This window comes from Papaver somniferum, chromosome 5 (assembly GCF_003573695.1).
Source record: "Papaver somniferum cultivar HN1 chromosome 5, ASM357369v1, whole genome shotgun sequence".
Classification (NCBI taxonomy): domain Eukaryota; kingdom Viridiplantae; phylum Streptophyta; class Magnoliopsida; order Ranunculales; family Papaveraceae; genus Papaver; species Papaver somniferum.
The window spans coordinates 130,490,743-130,509,557 of NC_039362.1; the positions used below are offsets into that span (position 1 = coordinate 130,490,743).

At 40.1% G+C, this 18,815-nt stretch overlaps 1 protein-coding gene across 1 annotated transcript; it reads left to right on the plus strand.

The window, feature by feature from the left end:
• The first annotated feature begins 490 nt into the window (after positions 1–490).
• Positions 491–16,470, plus strand: LOC113279599. Its single transcript, XM_026528280.1, has 8 exons — positions 491–840; positions 13,990–14,189; positions 14,274–14,356; positions 14,441–14,818; positions 14,920–15,450; positions 15,860–15,925; positions 15,974–16,051; positions 16,150–16,470. The coding sequence occupies exons 1-8, from the start codon at positions 491–493 to the stop codon at positions 16,468–16,470; spliced, it is 2,007 nt and encodes a 668-aa protein (XP_026384065.1).
• The last annotated feature ends 2,345 nt before the right edge of the window (positions 16,471–18,815 follow it).

The following is an 18,815-nucleotide window of genomic DNA, read 5'->3' on the forward strand; positions in this document are numbered from 1 at the left end:
TAATCATCCGCCGGGGTTATGTAGAAAGTAGGGTTGTTACAGTTAGTGTCAGAGCTTAGGTTAGAGTAACCCTAGGACTTGGGGGAGTGAGCCTAGGACGTTTCGTTATGTATATCCATGGTTTGGATATGCTTTATAAATATTAGTATATTTGTATTCTTTTCTAAAATTATCATTGACTTATATAGGGATGTCAAAGCGTATTACTAAGAGACGTAAGGGTACTGGAAGAGGTGGTACCGGAAATGGTGGTCCTATTGATGGAGATGAACCACAATTAGGAAATCAGACTGTGAATGTGAATATGGCGCAGCTGACCCAGTTAATAGCCCAAGCAGTCACTGCTGCTATGAATCAAAATGTTGGACAAGTCAACAATCATCAGAACCAAGGACTGCTTGTTGAAACTGATGAAGATATGTATATAAAGGTTTAGTTTTAGTTCAAGAAGTTGAACCCGAAAGAGTTTTCTGGAAAGTCTGATAACTCAATGATAGCCCATGAGTGGAAGGATGAGATGGTCAAGATTTTTAAGGACATAGGACCTTCTTGCGCAGAAGTCTTTAAGCAGAGATTAGCTACCTTTCAGTTCACTGGAGATGCTTATACTTGGTGGACTTCAGCTTCACGTGGCTTGGATCATGCCACCATGACATGGACAGACTTCATTCATATGTTTGATGACAAATATTTCCCTCAGAGTATTCGAAATGCTAAGGAGAGAGAGTTTCTTTCATTTAAGCAGGGTAATTTATCTGTTACAGAGTACGAGATTGAATACTCAAGATTTTCGATGTTTGTACCTCACCTGGTAGATACTGAAGAGAAAAATAGACGTAGGTGTGAGTGGGGAAAAACGATTGCTGGTTTTTACGGAATTGAAGAGTCGACCGTGTGGAGACTCCTTGAACCGAGCGAAATGTTGAACCTCACACAGATGCACTGCAAGAAGGGAGTTCTTTAAGGTCGAGAGATCAATCCGAAAGACCCCGGATTAAACCAAGAACAATGGCCGTTCCAGAGTCAATTCGGTCACAAGAGAGGATGGGTTGATCTGTAGGAGGGAATCTGAGAAATGCGTGAGATCAATGGTGATCTGAGATTGTAGGTGTGTTGTGAATTCAGCGTGAAAATGCTCTGAATGATTGAATTTTTCTCAATTGAGAGTAATTTCTGTGAGTTCGTGTAGACGAAAGATTGTCTGTATGAACTTTGATGAGAAATTGCTCGTTTTGGCGAATGTTGTTCGATTGTTCGAAAAAACTCCGTCTTTTCAATCAGGATTCAGGGACATTTTATAATGCCGGAGTTGAAAACACCATGATCCCATGAAGTGTGACAGTTGCTGGAATCAGAGAGTGGGAAATGGAGAAATCGTGTTAAAACCAATTACTCATCGTGCGGAGACTTGGTTAACTTTCCACCCACTACTTTGCTGACTCTTCCAACTGATTGCACGACTTGCTCACATTCTCGTCGTGGGTGAACACACGTGCCGTAGACCACCAGACCAAAACCCTAGTTAATATCCCCCTATGTGACACGATTTAAATCTCGTGATTGTGGAGTCAGTTGCTGACTTTATGGGACGATGAGTCCATGTAGCGCTGAGTTGCACATGATTAGCAAATGTTTCGAAACTCATGAATTTAATGTGTCTGCTGAGACAAGGTATCATTATAACCTAAGACGAGCAAAACTGTGTTGCTAAATTGTTGAATATTGATAGTTGAACCAATATTCTTTGAGTTGAGCAAATATTGCTAATTGAGTAAATATTGCCGGTTCGAGCCAATATTGCTAGTTCGAGCAAATATTGCTAGTTTGAACAAATATTGTTCTTTTGATGAATTGTTGGTAGATGGACCAAGTAAAATATTAATTTAAGTTACTGACTGCTGGTTCGAGCAAAATAAATATGAATGTTAATCATGGAATCAACATAAAATTATCAGAGTGTTCGAATCTGCTCAGAATTACGTTTCTGCAGAGCTCTGGATTCAAAACCCTAATTTTACTGAAATGATGATTTATTGCAAATCAACACGGGACCGGCTACATGGGATGACGGGTTCACCATATAACGCCCAGATGCTCGAATGAGCAAAAAATACCAAAGTCTCTTGAGGACCAGTTGGTGAAAGAATGATTAAATGCTGGTTTAATCATTCACTGAAATAATGCTCGTGTGAGCAACAAATCATAAAATATGATGTAGAAAATATGAGGGGCAAACCAAGAGGTCATGAGACCGTCTCTTGATGGTCGTGGGACCAGTAGATGGTCGTTTGAGCAAACTTCCAATTATTTGGAAAGAGTTCGAACCTATATGAACAACTGAGCAAATTAGGTTAAAATCATTAAAATATGCGGGACCAGCTGTTCAGGGTCATCCTTGGTCGGTCAAGGGGATGTGCCCGTGTCACCATAGTTTCCGTGCTTCAGTCCTGAGAATTTTGATATTTTCTGATGCACGTTTGAGCAACATTTGGAGAAAATATGCAAAATCAACGGTTTTACTGAAACCAAACATCAAATAATAATAAAATAATGGCCGTGTGGGACCGACTAGGGCATGGCTGGCCGGCAAGAGCCCGGTCCCACAAGTTTTCCTAATTTTTTAATATTTTCCATGATTTTAGAGGAAATACATGAAATTTCATAAAATTAAGGATTTTTCATAATTTGAGAAGGAATAATAAAATAATGGGACGTGAGGTGTGGGACCGGCCACAGCCAAGGCATGACCGTACGGCCGTCGGTCCCTCGACACCTTTCCCTAATTTTATTATTTTTTGATAAAATCATGTGATTTAGATAAAAATACATGAAATTAGGTAATTTTCATGATTTTAGGGAAAATTCATAAAATCAAGGAATTTTCATAATTTGAGAGAAATAATAAAATAATGGAGACGTGAGGTGTGGGACCGGCCACGGCCAAGACATGGCCGGATGGTGTTCGGTCCCGCGACACCTTTCCCTAATTTTATTATTTTTTGATAAAATCATGTGATTTAGATAATTTCTTTGAAATAAAGGAAATTTGCTCGAACGAGAGGATTTTCATGAGATCGTGAAAATAGTAAAAATATGGTAAAATATAAAATTGGGCGCAGGACTAGTCACGGCATGACTGGCCGGCTGGTGAGCCTAGTCCCCTGACGCTTTTGTTTAATATTTTATTGTTATTATTTTCCCTTCCTATTTTGCATAGGTTCCTCGTTCGTTCGTATTTTTAAAATGCTTGTTCTTGCATTCAGAATGTTGGTCTGTGTATTATCTGCTAATTACACTTGCACCATTTTGTCAGGGCTTATTTGATGCCCAGATGCCTGTTTCGTTGAATATTTATTACTAACCTGTGGAATTCTGCTGGGAAGAACCACAGATTGAAGTAACGAAATATAACGAGGAATCGTAGAATATTGTTGGATATTCAGGAAATTGATTGACGACTCGTAGAATATTGTTGGATATTCAGGCGATGGCTCGTAGAATATTGCTGGATATTCAGACGATTTAAGATAATTAATTGCTGGCTCTATACTAGAAGGGCTTCCTGTCTAGGAGCATTAATTATCTGAGGGTTGAGAAATATGAACTTGTTGGAGTGTCATATTCCTCTTGCATAGTCGGGGAAAACTTGGTTACATCCCGAAGACGTTGTCGCTCTATACTAGCAGACATGCTGTCTAGGAGCCGCCCAATCTTTTGATTCTATACAGCATGAGATGTGTCGTCGCCTCAGCTGAGATACTACACATCTACATCTTCTCTGAGAGACTTTCTCCATCAGAGGTGGCATGAGCTTTCATGCACAGAGACATGAGTCTCGATACTCATCCGATTGCCGGATCCGGAGTAATTACTGAAATTTCTCAGTATTCATGAGATGTGCCGTGGCCTCAGCTGAGAGACTAAACATCTACACGTACTCTGAGAGTCAGCCTTCTCAGTCATAGATTTATGACATGAGCTTTCATGCTTTAATGAGAGACATGAGTCTCAATACTCATCCGGTTGCCGAATCTGGAGTATAGTTTTACAATTCTACCCTTTGTCGAAAATCCACCATCTACATTAAGTCCCCTTCTTAGTGAGGAACAGTTATGTTCCTCAGTCAACATTTAATGGTGAATTTCCAGGTATAAGTAAAAATAAGTAATTGAACTTAGTCATAAGATAAGATATTACCGGATTTCGACTGAATGAGCAAACCATGGTTTGATCGGAAATCTCTGTGGCATAATAGAGCGTCATCCAGTGAACATAAAACCGTGTAGAACCGCTGGTTCGATGGTGGAACCTTGGTTGGTTTAGGATTCACGGGTCGGGCCCAAAAGGGAAATCCTTATGTAATAAACCTTCCCACGACCACCATCCTCTTCATCACCTTCACGTCCGAGATTGACAGGAGCAGGAAGGATTTTCGCCGGAGCGTCACCGTCCGTCCGACCGGAGCTAGCACCGTCCGGCCGGAGCTAGCACCGTCCGGCCGGCGCCGACCAGGTGCGTCCAATTTTTTTTTTTTAGATGTTTGATGATTCCATGAGTGTTTCATGCTTTCACCATATCAAAATCCTATACATGTGTATATGTTGATGTGGGTTTTGTAGAAAACCCTTGTTTTATCAAACGTATGTTCGTGATCGTTAGTTTTGAAAACTAATAAAAATCCCTGATTTATGAGAGATTTCTTTATATATGTGGACTTAGGTCCAGTGATAAAACTTAGTGTATGAGCTTTCATGTGAACCAAGATTTTACCTTAATAGATGTGAGCTTTCATAAAACCGAAATAAACTCTGTTTTAAACGATAATGTTTATTCGAGGAAAATATACATATATATTTTTATGTATGTAAACTTATATCCAGTGATAAAACTTTATTTATGAGCTTTCATGAGAGTTAGTATTTTATCACAATATGTGTGAGCTTTCACAATTGTAAAATGGACGTCTGTCCAATTTTTGAAAAACCAGTGAATGTTAAAATTCACGTGGGTGGTTCACGGTTTGATGAAAATCAAGTCATGATTTTGAATAATAAATTTTGCTCGAATTTGCAGTTTGAAGGAACGAGCAAATTTTCGAAATTTTGACATTATAATCACTACAGCTAGTGAAATTGTAAATATGTAAGAGTTGGATTGTTACCATTTCAGCGCGTGCTTGTTGTTGGTATATCCATGACTCCATGTATTTCGCCTCAGATAGTGGTGACTTCTGGTTACAACCACCCTTCTGGATCTTCCGGCGAACACTCCAAAAATATCAAGTCAAACATGAAGACGTTTGCAGATGTTCATCCTGGGATGAATCAACCTTTCGGAGACGCTGGAAAGCTGGTACTTTGTATGTCTCTAGATCATCTGTGAGTCTTCCCTTATCAGCATAAGCACCGCCGACTTCAGCAAATGAGACTATCGGATGAAGATGAAGTTCGGCTTTGTGTTGATGGTATAGCTCCTGATTCAGATGTGGATGAACGAAGAATTTCGCCATAATTCGTCATCAGAAAATTCAGAAATTAGGTCTTCATTGAAATTGTTGTAGAATCTTCATTCGATGTTGGATTTTCGCGGTCTACCCATGTATCCTCATGCCCAGGAAATTTCAAAACTTTAGCAAAGAAGCTTTTTGGGTTCCGAGCATGTTTAGGATCCGAAATCGACGAAACAGTAAATTTCCAGGAGACATTCAGAAAATTTTCAGCTGGCATGTGGTCCAATGTTTTGGCCACAACTCTTCGCTCGTTTCTTCAATTGCTGTGAATTTTGGATATGTTGAAGAGGACATCCATACGAACAAAATGGTGTACGACCCATCCACAAATTAGTCACCAATTGCTCCCAGATCGTCGGTTTGTACAGGGCAGTGTAAAATCATCTCAGACGAGCTTGTTGTAAAACATTCATGTTGTGTATTTAGACCATTCGCTTGTGTCTTGAACGGTTGGTGAAGGATTTTAATGTCATTGATTCCTTTGAGATCAGGACCCTTTGATTGATACATGATCATGGTGCTTGCAGCGCCATCTTGCTTCCGTCAGTCGTAGAACATCACTTCTGAAACCCTGGTCACGAGACTGTAGCTGAGGTTGCTCTCGAGACGGGATGATGTAATGACCATGGTTTCATGTCCCGGTGGTAGCATTGCTTTTATGATGAATGATTAGCACATGAGAGTATGGTGTCACGAGTCTTGGACTGTAAAACTGATCGCCATGATCAGTGGATCGTCAGTCCCCAGTATTTTGTTAAATCTCTCCTTTTCGTTTCCTCTTCTTCTGGCAAGACTTGGATAGAGGACCCAAGTAGAAAAATTGATGTAAAGACCCAGGTGTTCGAAGTTGGAGGTACCTTGATGAAGGACTTAGCGAAAAGACCTGGTGGACACCGATCGACTGTGGAAGTTATGAATCCCGTCTAAGAATTGCTGCTTGCATGTTGTACGCTCTGGAAGATGTAGGAACCTCATACGACGTCGAAATTTGATGCTTGACCCCAACTTTTGAAGATAAGAGACTGATTTGTCTAATGAGACAATAATCACTCAATTTGGAGTTGTAGAGGTCATCCAACAAAGCGTGCACATTTGTAATTTGTAATCCAGTACAAAGTTTTTCAGATTTCGTAGACCTGACGGTAAAAGCCATATCTTTCAGCTCGTATATCCGATTGATGCTCCCTTTTGGTATGTTTTAGAAGAGACATAGACGAACATCTTTCGTTGAGGAAGCATTGTCCCATTCCTCACCCATTAGTACGTTTTTGCAAACCCATGGACTGAAGTGTGTTGTATCTCATTTGTAGAGGTGATGAGAACATCTTGTAGAAGACTCTGGATTATGCCCACCAATCGTGCCAGCTTTGGGAATACTTTCATGTGAGCATGTTATTAGGTCTACACATCTTGATATGAATTATTGGTTCTTAGAGAAGTCCGCTTCATATGTAACACTTCAGAGAATGATTAGTTGATGAAGCCCTGAGGATATTGCTCCTGAGACCGTTGTTGGTGCTGAAACCATGAATGATTACACTCCAGAGATCTTTGTCGATGCTGAGATCATGTATTGTGTTCTTATAGAGATTATTGTTGATGATGATACCATGGTTGAAGTTGCTCCAAAGACCGAAAAGGCTAGAATCATAATTATAGATATAATCTTTGCTCCTTCATCCAATGAGCCTTTTACATTCACGAACTAGTTGACGAGTTGAGCGTCCGTAAGATGAAGGTGTACTGAGAGTTCAACCTGAATGCCCCTGAAAGCATAACTTTACCATGAACTGGTTTGTCAGTGAGTCGACATTGTTGCGGTATACAGCATCAGCAGTTTTCATACTGGATGTGATTGGTGAAGAGAGAAAGTTCCTCATTCATGCAGGGGATTGTGATGTAGAGAAATCCCGTTGATGAAGTTTCACGAAATCACCTCAGGTTGCCCAGTGTATATTGAAGGAGTTAGTGCCATCCATGCATGAATGATGTTGCATATGCTTCAGAAGTCTTATCATGGGATAATGAAGACTTATAGATTGTAGTTTAGTTACACTTTGATCGTGCTGGTGTTGAATCAATGTGTCACCGTCGAGATATTTGTGCTGAAGTTGTACTCTTTGATTGGGAGTACAATTTGATGGCCTTTAGATGCTTGAGCGTTGAAGCGTATATTCCTTAAGCATCGAATGTCTCAGGGGTTTGATCATCTCGGCCCTGGAGTATCTTCTGTTGATTCAGCATCCCTTTCATTGTAGTAGTGGGATTCGACACTTGTGCAGACATCAGAGCTTTCTGATTTTATGGAACACATGGACTTGCAAGAGAAACGCCCAAAGTGTTCTTTGCCATGCTTGGACGTCAGTAATGGATGTTTCAATGCTTGATTCGGAGAAACGTCAGATTCAACCACTTGATAAAATACTAATGCGGTGAAGCTACCATTCATAACGTCTTGTAGAGTTGATAGCATAATTAAGTCCCCATGCTAGGATAATATGTGGGGAAATAAATGACGTCGACATAGAATGAGACTTGCCTGAGTGCGGAACCTCTTGATGAATGTCTATGCATCTTTTGCAGGTTCTTGCTTCAATCCCGCCAAAGTTCGAAATTCCTCCAAGTGCTCCGATGATGGAATGTACGTCAAATCTTCTGGATCTTTGGAGAGATGTGAAACCAAAGGCGCTTTGTCAATACATGTCATATCCTGGATCTTCGTGAAACTTGGTTTCTGTGCAACCAAAGGCGCTTTGTAAGCATCCATCTTTTCAGCGTGGATCCACGCTCGTCTGAAGGACATGTCATTTCCTGATTATGTGAAACTTGATTTCTGTCCAGGTTGAACTTATGTTTACTTTGAGAATGATGTATCCATAAGTATTTCTGAGTGCTCCTTCAAGGTCTCTGATCAAGATGGAGCATGAGTATCTTCTTGTCGAGCATGTGGATTCGATGGTTTTCAGTGGAATGTTGTTGATGACGGTGTCAACATCGATCAACGTTCTTCCAAATTTGTTTCTTCTGAGATTGACTGTGGTAAGCAGTCCCCAGTCGTATATCTCTTGGTTTGTGGCTGGAGGCTCAAGAAGTATTTTCAGAATGGACTTCTTGACATGATGTGGTTCATTACTGTGAACATGTCTCTCCTTTGTGCCTTCGACAGATAAAACAATTCAAGTTCGACCAAGGATTGAACTGCCTCTTTGATAAGTTGTTCAGAGAATGTAAAGAATCTGACTGGGAGAAGATTCTTGTGTACTCCTTCAGTCCCCAGTTGAAGCTATTGTGGATCAACCTTCTCTTTGAAAATGTGCTTCAAAACTCCGCAGTCGCTTGTGGGACGATTGACGAACCTGTGGAAGTCACCTCTTTTAATGGAAAAAGGAAAGTCAGGTGCTTCTTGATCAGGAACTCTTATGCGTTGGTCAGAGGCTTGTGCATCTTTATTATCCTTCCTTTGTGCTTTTGAAGGAGCTGAGGTATGTTTGCGCCGCGGTTTGGCTTTCCGTTTTCTCCATTCTGCAACAGTGTTTGTGGAAGGATGGAGGTTTTACTGCTTCTTGATCAGGCGTCTGCTTCCTCGAGTGTCTCGTGATTCTTCAGTCTTTGTAGATTTTGCTCTTTCCAATAGAGCAGGTGCAGTGGTTGCCGATCTCTTCGCGGCTTCGTGAATCTCTGAGAAAGTATGGAATCGAAGATTCTCCAGTAGATCTCTGTAAAATGGGAGCATGTCGTTGATACACAAATCTACCAGCTGCTGCTCTGTGACATTTGGGTCATGACAGTCCAGGGCCTGGACTCTGAATCTTTTCACGTAATCATTGGGATTATCACTGACCCTCTGGAACATTCTTCCAAGATCAGAGAAAGTGACTTTCTCTGACACGAAAAAGTACTTCCTGTAGAAGGCGTTGATCATTTCTCCCCAATTGTTGATAGTCATCGGTGCGATGTTGTTGTACCAGGTGTATACTCTGCCATTAAAGGATTTTGAAAACTCCTTGAGACGAACAATATGGTTATGTTCATGCTCTCCCAAGGCTTCGAGAAAACGAGAGACGTGTTCTCGAGCATTGCCAGTTCCATCATACAGAGTGAAAGTTGGAGAAATGTAACCGTTTGGAAGGGGAATCCTCTGCGTAGCGGCAGGATAAGGAGGTTGGTGACGATGGACATGTGATGTCTTGTCTTTTCCACGGTTCTCCAGAAGACTCTCCACGTCTTCCCGAGTAATGAAATTTGATGGTTCCTTTGCTGATGAATCTGCAGCTTTGCCAGTTTCATCATCATCCACTGTATGGATTGGGATTACTTCAGGATTAGCAACATCTGAGGATTTCTCATTCTCTTTCCCCTTTTCTTGAGTCTTCTCTGTCATCTTATCAGTAAGAGTTTTGAGATAATTACACAGCTCCTTATGTGTAGCAGCCATGTCCGTCTGATTCTTTGCGAGAGTCTCCTGCACTTTGATAAGATCAGCAATGGTAGGTGGTGGATTTCCTCTGACTTCTTCAGGGTGTCGACCGAACAGGGGATGACCTTCAGTGTGAGGAGGAGTAATGTCACCACCGTCAGTGTTGGAGGCCGGAATCGTTTCCGGGATATTCTGATTGTCGTGGTTGTTGTTGCTAGTACTAGCGTCGTTTGTGTTGGAACCTGTAACTAACCCAGACCTAAGATCAGCCATCTTGTGAAATCGTGAGATTGCAACTGAGAGATTAATCTCCCACTGTGGTTGCCAATCTGTGAGTGGGGAAAAACGATTTGCTGGTTTTTACGGAATTGAAGAGTCGACCGTGTGGAGACTCCTTGAACCGAGCGAAATGTTGAACCTCACACAGATGCATTGCAAGAAGGGAGTGCTTTAAGTTCGAGAGATCAATCTGTAAGACCCCGGCCTAAACCAAGAAAAATGTCCGTTCCAGAGTCAATTCGGTCACAAGAGAGGATGGGTTGATCTGTAGGAGGGAAGCTGAGAAATGCATGACATCAATGGTGATCTGAGATTGTAGGTGTGTTGTGAATTCAACGTGAAAATGCTCTGAATGATTGAATTTTTCTCAATTAAGAGTAATTTCTGTGAGTTCGTGTAGACGAAAGATTGTCTGTATGAACTTTGATGAGAAATTGCTCGTTTTGGCGAATGTTGTTCGATTGTTCGAAAAAACTCCGTCTTTTCAATCAGGATTCAGGGACATTTTATAATGCCGGAGTTGAAAACACCATGATCCCATGAAGTGTGACAGTTGATGGAATCAGAGAGTGGTAAATGGGGAAATCGTGTTAAAACCAATTAATCATCGTGCAGAGACTTGGTTAACTTTCCACCCACTACTTTGCTGACTCTTCCAACTGATTGCACGACTTGCTCACATTCTCGTTGTGGGTGAACACACGTGCCGTAGACCACCAGACCAAAACCCTAGTTAATATCCCCCTATGTGACACGATTTAAATCTCGTGATTGTGGAGTCAGTTGCTGACTTTATGGGACGATGAGTCCATGTAGCGCTGAGTTGCACATGATTAGCAAATGTTTCGAAACTCATGAATTTAATGTGTCTGCTGAGACAAGGTATCATTATAACCTAAGACGAGCAAAACTGTGTTGCTAAATTGTTGAATATTGATAGTTGAACCAATATTCTTTGATTTGAGCAAATATTCCTAATTGAGTAAATATTGCCGGTTCGAGCGAATATTGCTAGTTCGAGCAAATATTGCTAGTTTGAAAAAATATTGTTCTTTTGATGAATTGTTGGTAGCTGGACCGAATAAAATATTAATTTAAGTTACTGACTGCTGGGTCGAGCAAAATAAATATGAATGTTAATCATGGAATCAACATAAAATTATCAGAGTGTTCGAACCTGCTCAAAATTACGTTTCTGCAGAGCTCTGGATTCAAAACCCTAAATTTACCAAAATGATGATTTATTGCAAATCAACACGGGACCGGCTACATGGGATGACGGGTTCACCATATAACTCCCAGATGCTCGAATGAGCAAAAAATACCAAAGTCTCTTGAGGACCAGTTGGTGAAAGAATGATTGAATGCTGGTTTAATCATTTACTGAAATAATGCTCGTGTGAGCAACAAATCATAAAACCTGATATAGAAAATATGAGGGGCCGACCAAGAGGTCATGAGACCGGCTCTTGATGGTCGTGGGACCAGTAGATGGTCGTTTGAGCGAACTTCCAATTGTTTGGAAAGAGTTCGAACCTAATATGAGCAACTGAGCAAATTAGGTTAAAATCATTAAAACATGCGGGACCAGCTGTTTGCAAGCCTCAGGGTCACCCTTGGTCGGTCAAGGGGATGTTCCCGTGTCACTATAGCGTCCGTGCTTCAGTCCTGAGAATTTTGATATTTTTTGATGCACGTTTGAGCAACATTTGGAGAAAATATGCAAAATCAACGGTTTTAATGAAACCGGCAAAAATACATGAGATGATGAAAATAATAAATAAACAAGGAATCACAAGGTGTGGGACCTGCCACGGCTAGGGCATGGCCGGCCGACTGACACGCGGTCCCACATGCTTTTCCCAGTTTTATGTGATTTTATGTATTTTTCTATGATTTAAGGGAAATTCCATGAAACTGGAGAGTTTGGCGAAATTAGGGAACTTCCATGAGATGAGAGACATAAATTAAAATATAAAATAAGGAATGGGAGTGTGGGACCGGCAATGGCCGTGGCATGGCCGGCCGGCCAATGGGCGCGACCCCCAAGGCAATCTTCCAAATTTTATGTAATTTTGATGATTTTAGATAATTTTTCATAAAATCAAAGGGATTTGTTGAAAACCAAGATATTTTGTTGAAATCAGGGAGTTTTCATGAACTCAGGAAACCAAACATCAAATAATAATAAAATAATAGGCGTGTGGGACCGGCTAGGGCATGGCTAGCCGGCAAGAGCCCGGTCCCACAAGTTTTCCTAATTTTTTAATATTTTCCATGATTTTAGAGAAAATACATGAAATTAGGTAATTTTAGGGAAAATTCATAAAATCAAGGAATTTTCATAATTTGAGAAGGAATAATAAAATAATGGGACGTGAGGTTTGGGACCGGCCACAACCAAGGCATGACCGGCCTGCCGGCGGTCCCGCGACACCTTTCCCTAATTTTATTATTTTTTGATAAAATCATGTGATTTAGATAAAAATACATGAAATTAGGTAATTTTCATGATTTTAGGGAAAATTCATAAAATCAAGGAATTTTCATAATTTGAGAGAAATAATAAAATAATGGAGATGTGAGATGTGGGACCGGCCAGGCCAAGACATGGCCGGCTGGTGCTCGGTCCCGCGATACCTTTCCCTAATTTTATTATTTTTTTGATAAAATCATGTGATTTAGATAATTTCTTTGAAATAAAGGAAATTTGCTCGAACGAGAGGATTTTCATGAGATCGTGAAAATAGTAAAAATATGGTAAAATATAAAATTGGGCGCGGGACTAGTCACGATATGACTGGCCGGCTGGTGAGCCTACTCCCCTGGCGCTTTTGTTTAATATTTTATTATTATTATTTTCCCTTCCTATTTTGCATAGGTTCCTCGTTCGTTCGTATTTTTAAAATGCTCGTTCGTGCATTCAGAATGCTGGTCTGTGTATTATCTGCTAATTACACTTGCACCATTTTGTCAGGGCTTATTCGATGCCCAGATGCCTGTTTCGTTGAATATTTATTACTAACCTGTGGAATTCTGCTGGGAAGAATCACAGATTGAAGTAACGAAATATAACGAGGAATCGTAGAATATTGATGGATATTCAGGCGATTGATTGACGACTCGTAGAATATTGTTGGATATTCAGGCGATGGCTCGTAGAATATTGCTGGATATTCAGACGATTTAAGATAATTAATTGCTGGCTTTATACTAGAAGGGCTTCATGTCTAGGAGCATTAATTATCTGAGGGTTGAGAAATATGAACTTGTTGGAGTGTCATATTCCTCTTGCATAGTCGGGGAAAACTTGGTTACATCCCGAAGACGTTGTCGCTCTATACTAGCAGACATGTTGTCTAGGAGCCGCCCAATCTTTCGATTCTATACAGTATGAGATATGCCGTGGCCTCAGCTGAGAGACTACACATCTACATCTTCTCTGAGAGACTTTCTCCATCAGAGGTGGCATGAGCTTTCATGCACAGAGACATGAGTCTCGATACTCATCCGATTGCCGGATCCAGAGTAATTACTGAAGTTGCTCAGTATTCATGAGATGTGCCGTGGCCTCCGCTGAGAGACTACACATCTACACGTACTTTGAGAGACAGCCTTCTCAGTGAGAGATTTATGACATGAACTTTCATGCTTTAATGAGAGACATGAGTCTCAATACTCATCTGGTTGCCGAATCTGGAGTATAGTTTTACAATTCTACCCTTTGTTGAAAATCCACCATCTACAGTAGGTTAGTTCATGGTATGAACGTTGTGTATCGAAGGCATATTGTTGGAAATCATATGATTGACACATATGTTAGGGATCTTGAGTGTGCTAGAGAGCTTGAGCAAGACTATTTGGCTCATAAGAGGGATGATAAATACTTGAAGAAGGAGAGTAAGATTGATCATGCATCAAAGTCTTCATCGAGTCAACATGGAAGTGGTAAGAACCAGCAAACCCAGAATGTCACTCAACAAGGTGATTAGCCAGGGAAGAAAAGGAAGGGGTATTGGAATCAAGGGAACCGTGATCAGAAAACTGGTGCCAATGAACTGGTTGCAGTGCCAGCTGAGGGCGAGGCCCTTGCTGCCAAACCAATTAACTTCTATGGGTTTTGCTATAACTGTCGTGAAAGGGGGCATAAGGCATCATAATGTACCAAAGAGAAAATTCAGACATCAGATAGACATGAGTAACCAAACACTGGGGTTGCAAACCGTAATGTGCAGCCTCGTGGCCAGAGTCAACTCTTTGTTGTGCAACCTCCTGAGACAGAGAATGCTACTTTGGGAGGTACTTTCTTTATTTTAGGAGAGCATGTTAGTATTTTGTCTGATACCGGAGCTACTCATTTTTTCATTTCTGCTAAGTTAGTTCACATGGTAAATCTTTCTATGAAAGTGTGTGATTTTCCTTTATGTGTTGCTACTCCTACGAGTAGTATGGTAGAGTTGAGTAACAAGGTTGATGCTTGTCTTATTTTGATTGGAGATGTTGAGCATTTGGAGGATCTTTATGTGTTAGAGATGGTTCCTTACGATGTAATATTAAGAATGGACTGGTTATCTTTGGATTGTGCTGACAAGACAATCACTTTTGCAAAGCGGGTCAATCTAAGGTAGTGGTGCAAACTACATATCGAAGTCTGTTTGTAGAAGCTTTCCTTAACCATATTGAGGGTGAAGTAGTAGATAATGAGTCTTTACAGATTGCGAGTATATTAGTTGTGTCTGATTTTGCAGATTTGTTCCGAAAGGTTCCTGGATTATCTCCAAATAAGCAAGTGGAGTTCTGCATCGAACTTCAACCAGGTACGACACCAATTGCTCCTGCTCCTTACAGAATGGCTCCAAAGGAAATGCAGGAGTTAAAGTCTCAGATTGACCAGCTTTTGAGTCAAGGATTTATTCGACGTAGTTCTTCACCATGGGGTGCTCCTGTTTTATTTGTGAAAAAGAAAGATGGTTCGTTACGATTGTGTGTTGATCACCGTGAACTAAACAAGGTCACGATAAGGAACAAGTATCCTTTATGTAGGATTAATGATCTATTTGACCAGTTGAAAGGGGCTATATGGTTTTCGAAGATCGACTTGAAATCAAGCTATCATCAGCTTCTTGTAAGAGAGCAAGATATTTCCAAAACTGCATTCCTTACTCGTTATGGTTCTTATGAGTTTTTGGTGATGCCTTTTGGGCTTATGAATGCACCAGCTGTGTTTATGGAGTTGATGAATCGAGTATTTAGAGATTTTCTAGATCGGTTTGTTATTGTTTTTATTGATGATATTATTGTCTACTCTAAGAATCGGTAAGAACACAAGGAACACTTAAGCTTAGTATTGCAGACTTTGAAAGAGCATCAATTGTTTGCAAAGTTTTCAAAGTGTGAATTTTGGCAACAATCTAGTTAAGTTTTTGGGGCATGCGATATCTGAATCCGGAGTTTCGGTAGACTATTCCAAGATTGAAGCAGTGTTGAGTTGGAAACAACCTACAACGGTTTCAGAGATTCGAAGTTTTCTTCGTTTAGCTGGATATTACCGTCGTTTTATTAAGGATTTTTATCGTATTGCTGGACCACTTACTAAGCTAACTAAGAAGGGAGAACCGTTTGTTTGGGATTTTAAGTGTGAGTACGTTTTTCAGGAGCTTAAGACTAAGCTTACTTCGGCACCAGTTTTGACCTTACCTGTGGAAGGAAAGGAGCTAGTGGTTTACATAGATGTTTCACTTCTGGTATTGGGATGTGTTTTGATGTAGGAAGGTAAGGTTATTTCTTATGCATCTAGGCAATTGCGTGTCCATGAGAAGAATTATCCAACCCATGACTTGGCAGCGGTAGTTTTTGCTCAAAAATTATGGCGCCATTACTTGTATGGCGAGAAATTTGAGCTTTTTATTGATCATAAGAGTCTCAAGTATCTCTTTCCCAAAAGGATTTGAATATGAGACAACGTCGATGGATGGAGCTCATCAAGGATTATATTTTTGACTTACAATATCACCCTGGTAAGGCGAATGTTGTAGTTGATGCCTTGAGTAGAATACCAATGGGTTTGTTAGCTTCCATGATGGTGGAAGAGTGGAAGATGTTAGAGACAGTTGCTGAGTTTGACTTGGACATCACGAATTCCTCTAATTCCCAGGCATTTTTAGGTAATCTTGTGGTACAACCTGCACTTATTAGTCGTATTATTCAGGCTCAATCCAAGGATGATTGGTGTGCGAAATTACTTGGAGCTGGGGGATTTAAGTGAATATTTTGTTGTAGGCATGGACGGTGGGCTTCGACTTCGAGGTCGGTTATGTGTACCCATGGATGCCCAGTTAAGACGTGAGGTGTTAGATGGAGCTCATCGTAGTCGCTACCCTATCCATCCGGGAGCTACAAAAATGTATAAGGATTGGCGTAGACAGTTTTGGTGGAAAAGTATGAAGCGAGAGATTGCAGAATATGTTTCTAAATGCCGAACTTGTCACCAAGTTAAGATTAAACACCAAAAGCCAGCTGGAGAATTAGAACCACTCCCAATACCGGATCGAAAATGGGAAAATGTTTCCATGGATTTTATAGTTGGACTACCAAGATCAAAGAAAGGATATGTCTCTATTTGGGTAATAGTATATCGATTGACTAAGTCAGCACACTTCTTACCAGTGCATACTACTTACAGTGTGGATAGATTATGCAAGTTATGTGTAGAGAAGATTGTGGTATTGCATGGGGATCCAGTCTCGATTCTTTCTGATAGGGGTGCTCAATTCACCTCAAAATTTTGGAAAGGATTTCAACAAGCCATGGGTTCAGAGTTGGATCTTAGTACTTCAATTCATCCTCAGACTGATGGTCAGACAGACATAGTTAATCAATTATTGGAGGATATGCTTCGTGCGTGTGAGCTAGATTTCCAAGGAAATTGGGATGAATATTTACAGTTATCATTCGAGTATTGGTATGGCTCCTTTTGAAGCTCTTTATGGAAGACCTTGTTATTCACTGTTATGTTGGGTAGAAGTAGGAAAAAATATCTTTTTGAAACCTGATTTAGTTCATCTAACTACGAAGAAAATCCTAGTGGTTAAAGATTGCCTTCGTAAAGCCCAGAGTAGACAGAAAAGTTATGCATATAGGAAACGACGACCATTACCGCTAGAAGTTGGAGATAAAGTGTTACTTAAGGTGTCTCCTATGAAGGGAGTGATGAGATTTTGGAAGAAAGGGAAATTGGCTCCCAGGTTTATAGGAACTTTCCCTATAACTAAGAAGATCGAAAATGTGGCATACCAGTTGAAGCTACCACCGCAATTATCTGGAGTGCACAACTTATTTCATGTTTCAGTGCTACGTAGTCACTCAAGAGATGAGGAGCGAACTCAACAAGCAGACGTTAGTGAGTTAGTTGTGAAACCGGATGCCATCTATAAAGATAAAGATATTCGTATTGTTGAACGATAAGTTAGGCAACTACGGTCTCGAGAAATTCCATTTGTCAAAGTGCAATGGAATCAAATAAATGAACGAGAGGCTTCTTGGGAACGTGAGGATGTCGTTTGTCGTTCTCATCCACATCTCTTCCATAACAAGGTAACTTTGATTCCGGGGACGGAATCCTTTTCTAGTGGGGTAAACTGTAATATTCTTATTATTAATCCTTAAACTATAAAAATATAGGGTGTAGACACGGTTTGGCTTTGGGAAAGTAGAGACCTTAGTGAGATTTAGTATTTATTTAACTATACCCCAAGTGGTTAAGAAAAATTTAGGTTTTTGACCTTTTCCCCGAAGACTTAATCGTGTTATAAATAAAAATTTTAACCTAAGAAAACAAGAAGGAAAAGGGGAGGCAACATGATATCAAACCATTAATTAGATTGCGAGAGAAAATAAAACTGATTTATCAAGTAATGGTTCGAAGAGGTAAGGGTTAAACTGTTTGAGCTGTTCGATTGAGTATGTAATCCAGTTCCAGCAATTAATAAGATTTGTTCCTTTGTTTTTATTTGTTATAGGGTAGGATCAGAGAAAGCAACATTTATGCGCAAGTGGAGAAAACTTGAGTGTTACTGATTTGAGGCAAGTTTTCTAGATCTCTTGGTCCCGGATACGTAAAAGTAGGAACTAAATATCTCGTAAACTGAATTTATGCTTGAGTTTCGTATCTCATTGTTTTTATTATTCTTAATTAAACCGTTTTAGGTTTGCTAGTTGTCTGTGAAGTGAGCTTTTAGCTATTGGATGTAGGAGATGGTGAACATGGTGGCATGATATATAAATAGTCAAACTAATGGTATTAGATGTAAATTCGTTTGCTGCTTAGTGATTTGTGTGTTGTGTTTAAAATATAGTTGAATCTTTATGATACATTTGGCTCTTTATGGGTAATCATTGGATTAGTCATTTAAAACTCGTGATAAGGTTACTAGTCGGATTTCTAGTCATTAGTAAATTGATTTCTTGAGAGAATTATTTGTTTCTTAGGATGTATTGGAAGTGGCGTTAATGGTAGCATTGTTGGAACTAGGGATTTAGTACTATGTTTTCGTGCATATTGTTAGGTAATGCCTAAATCCTATGTATTTTGATGTTAACACTAAATTTCAA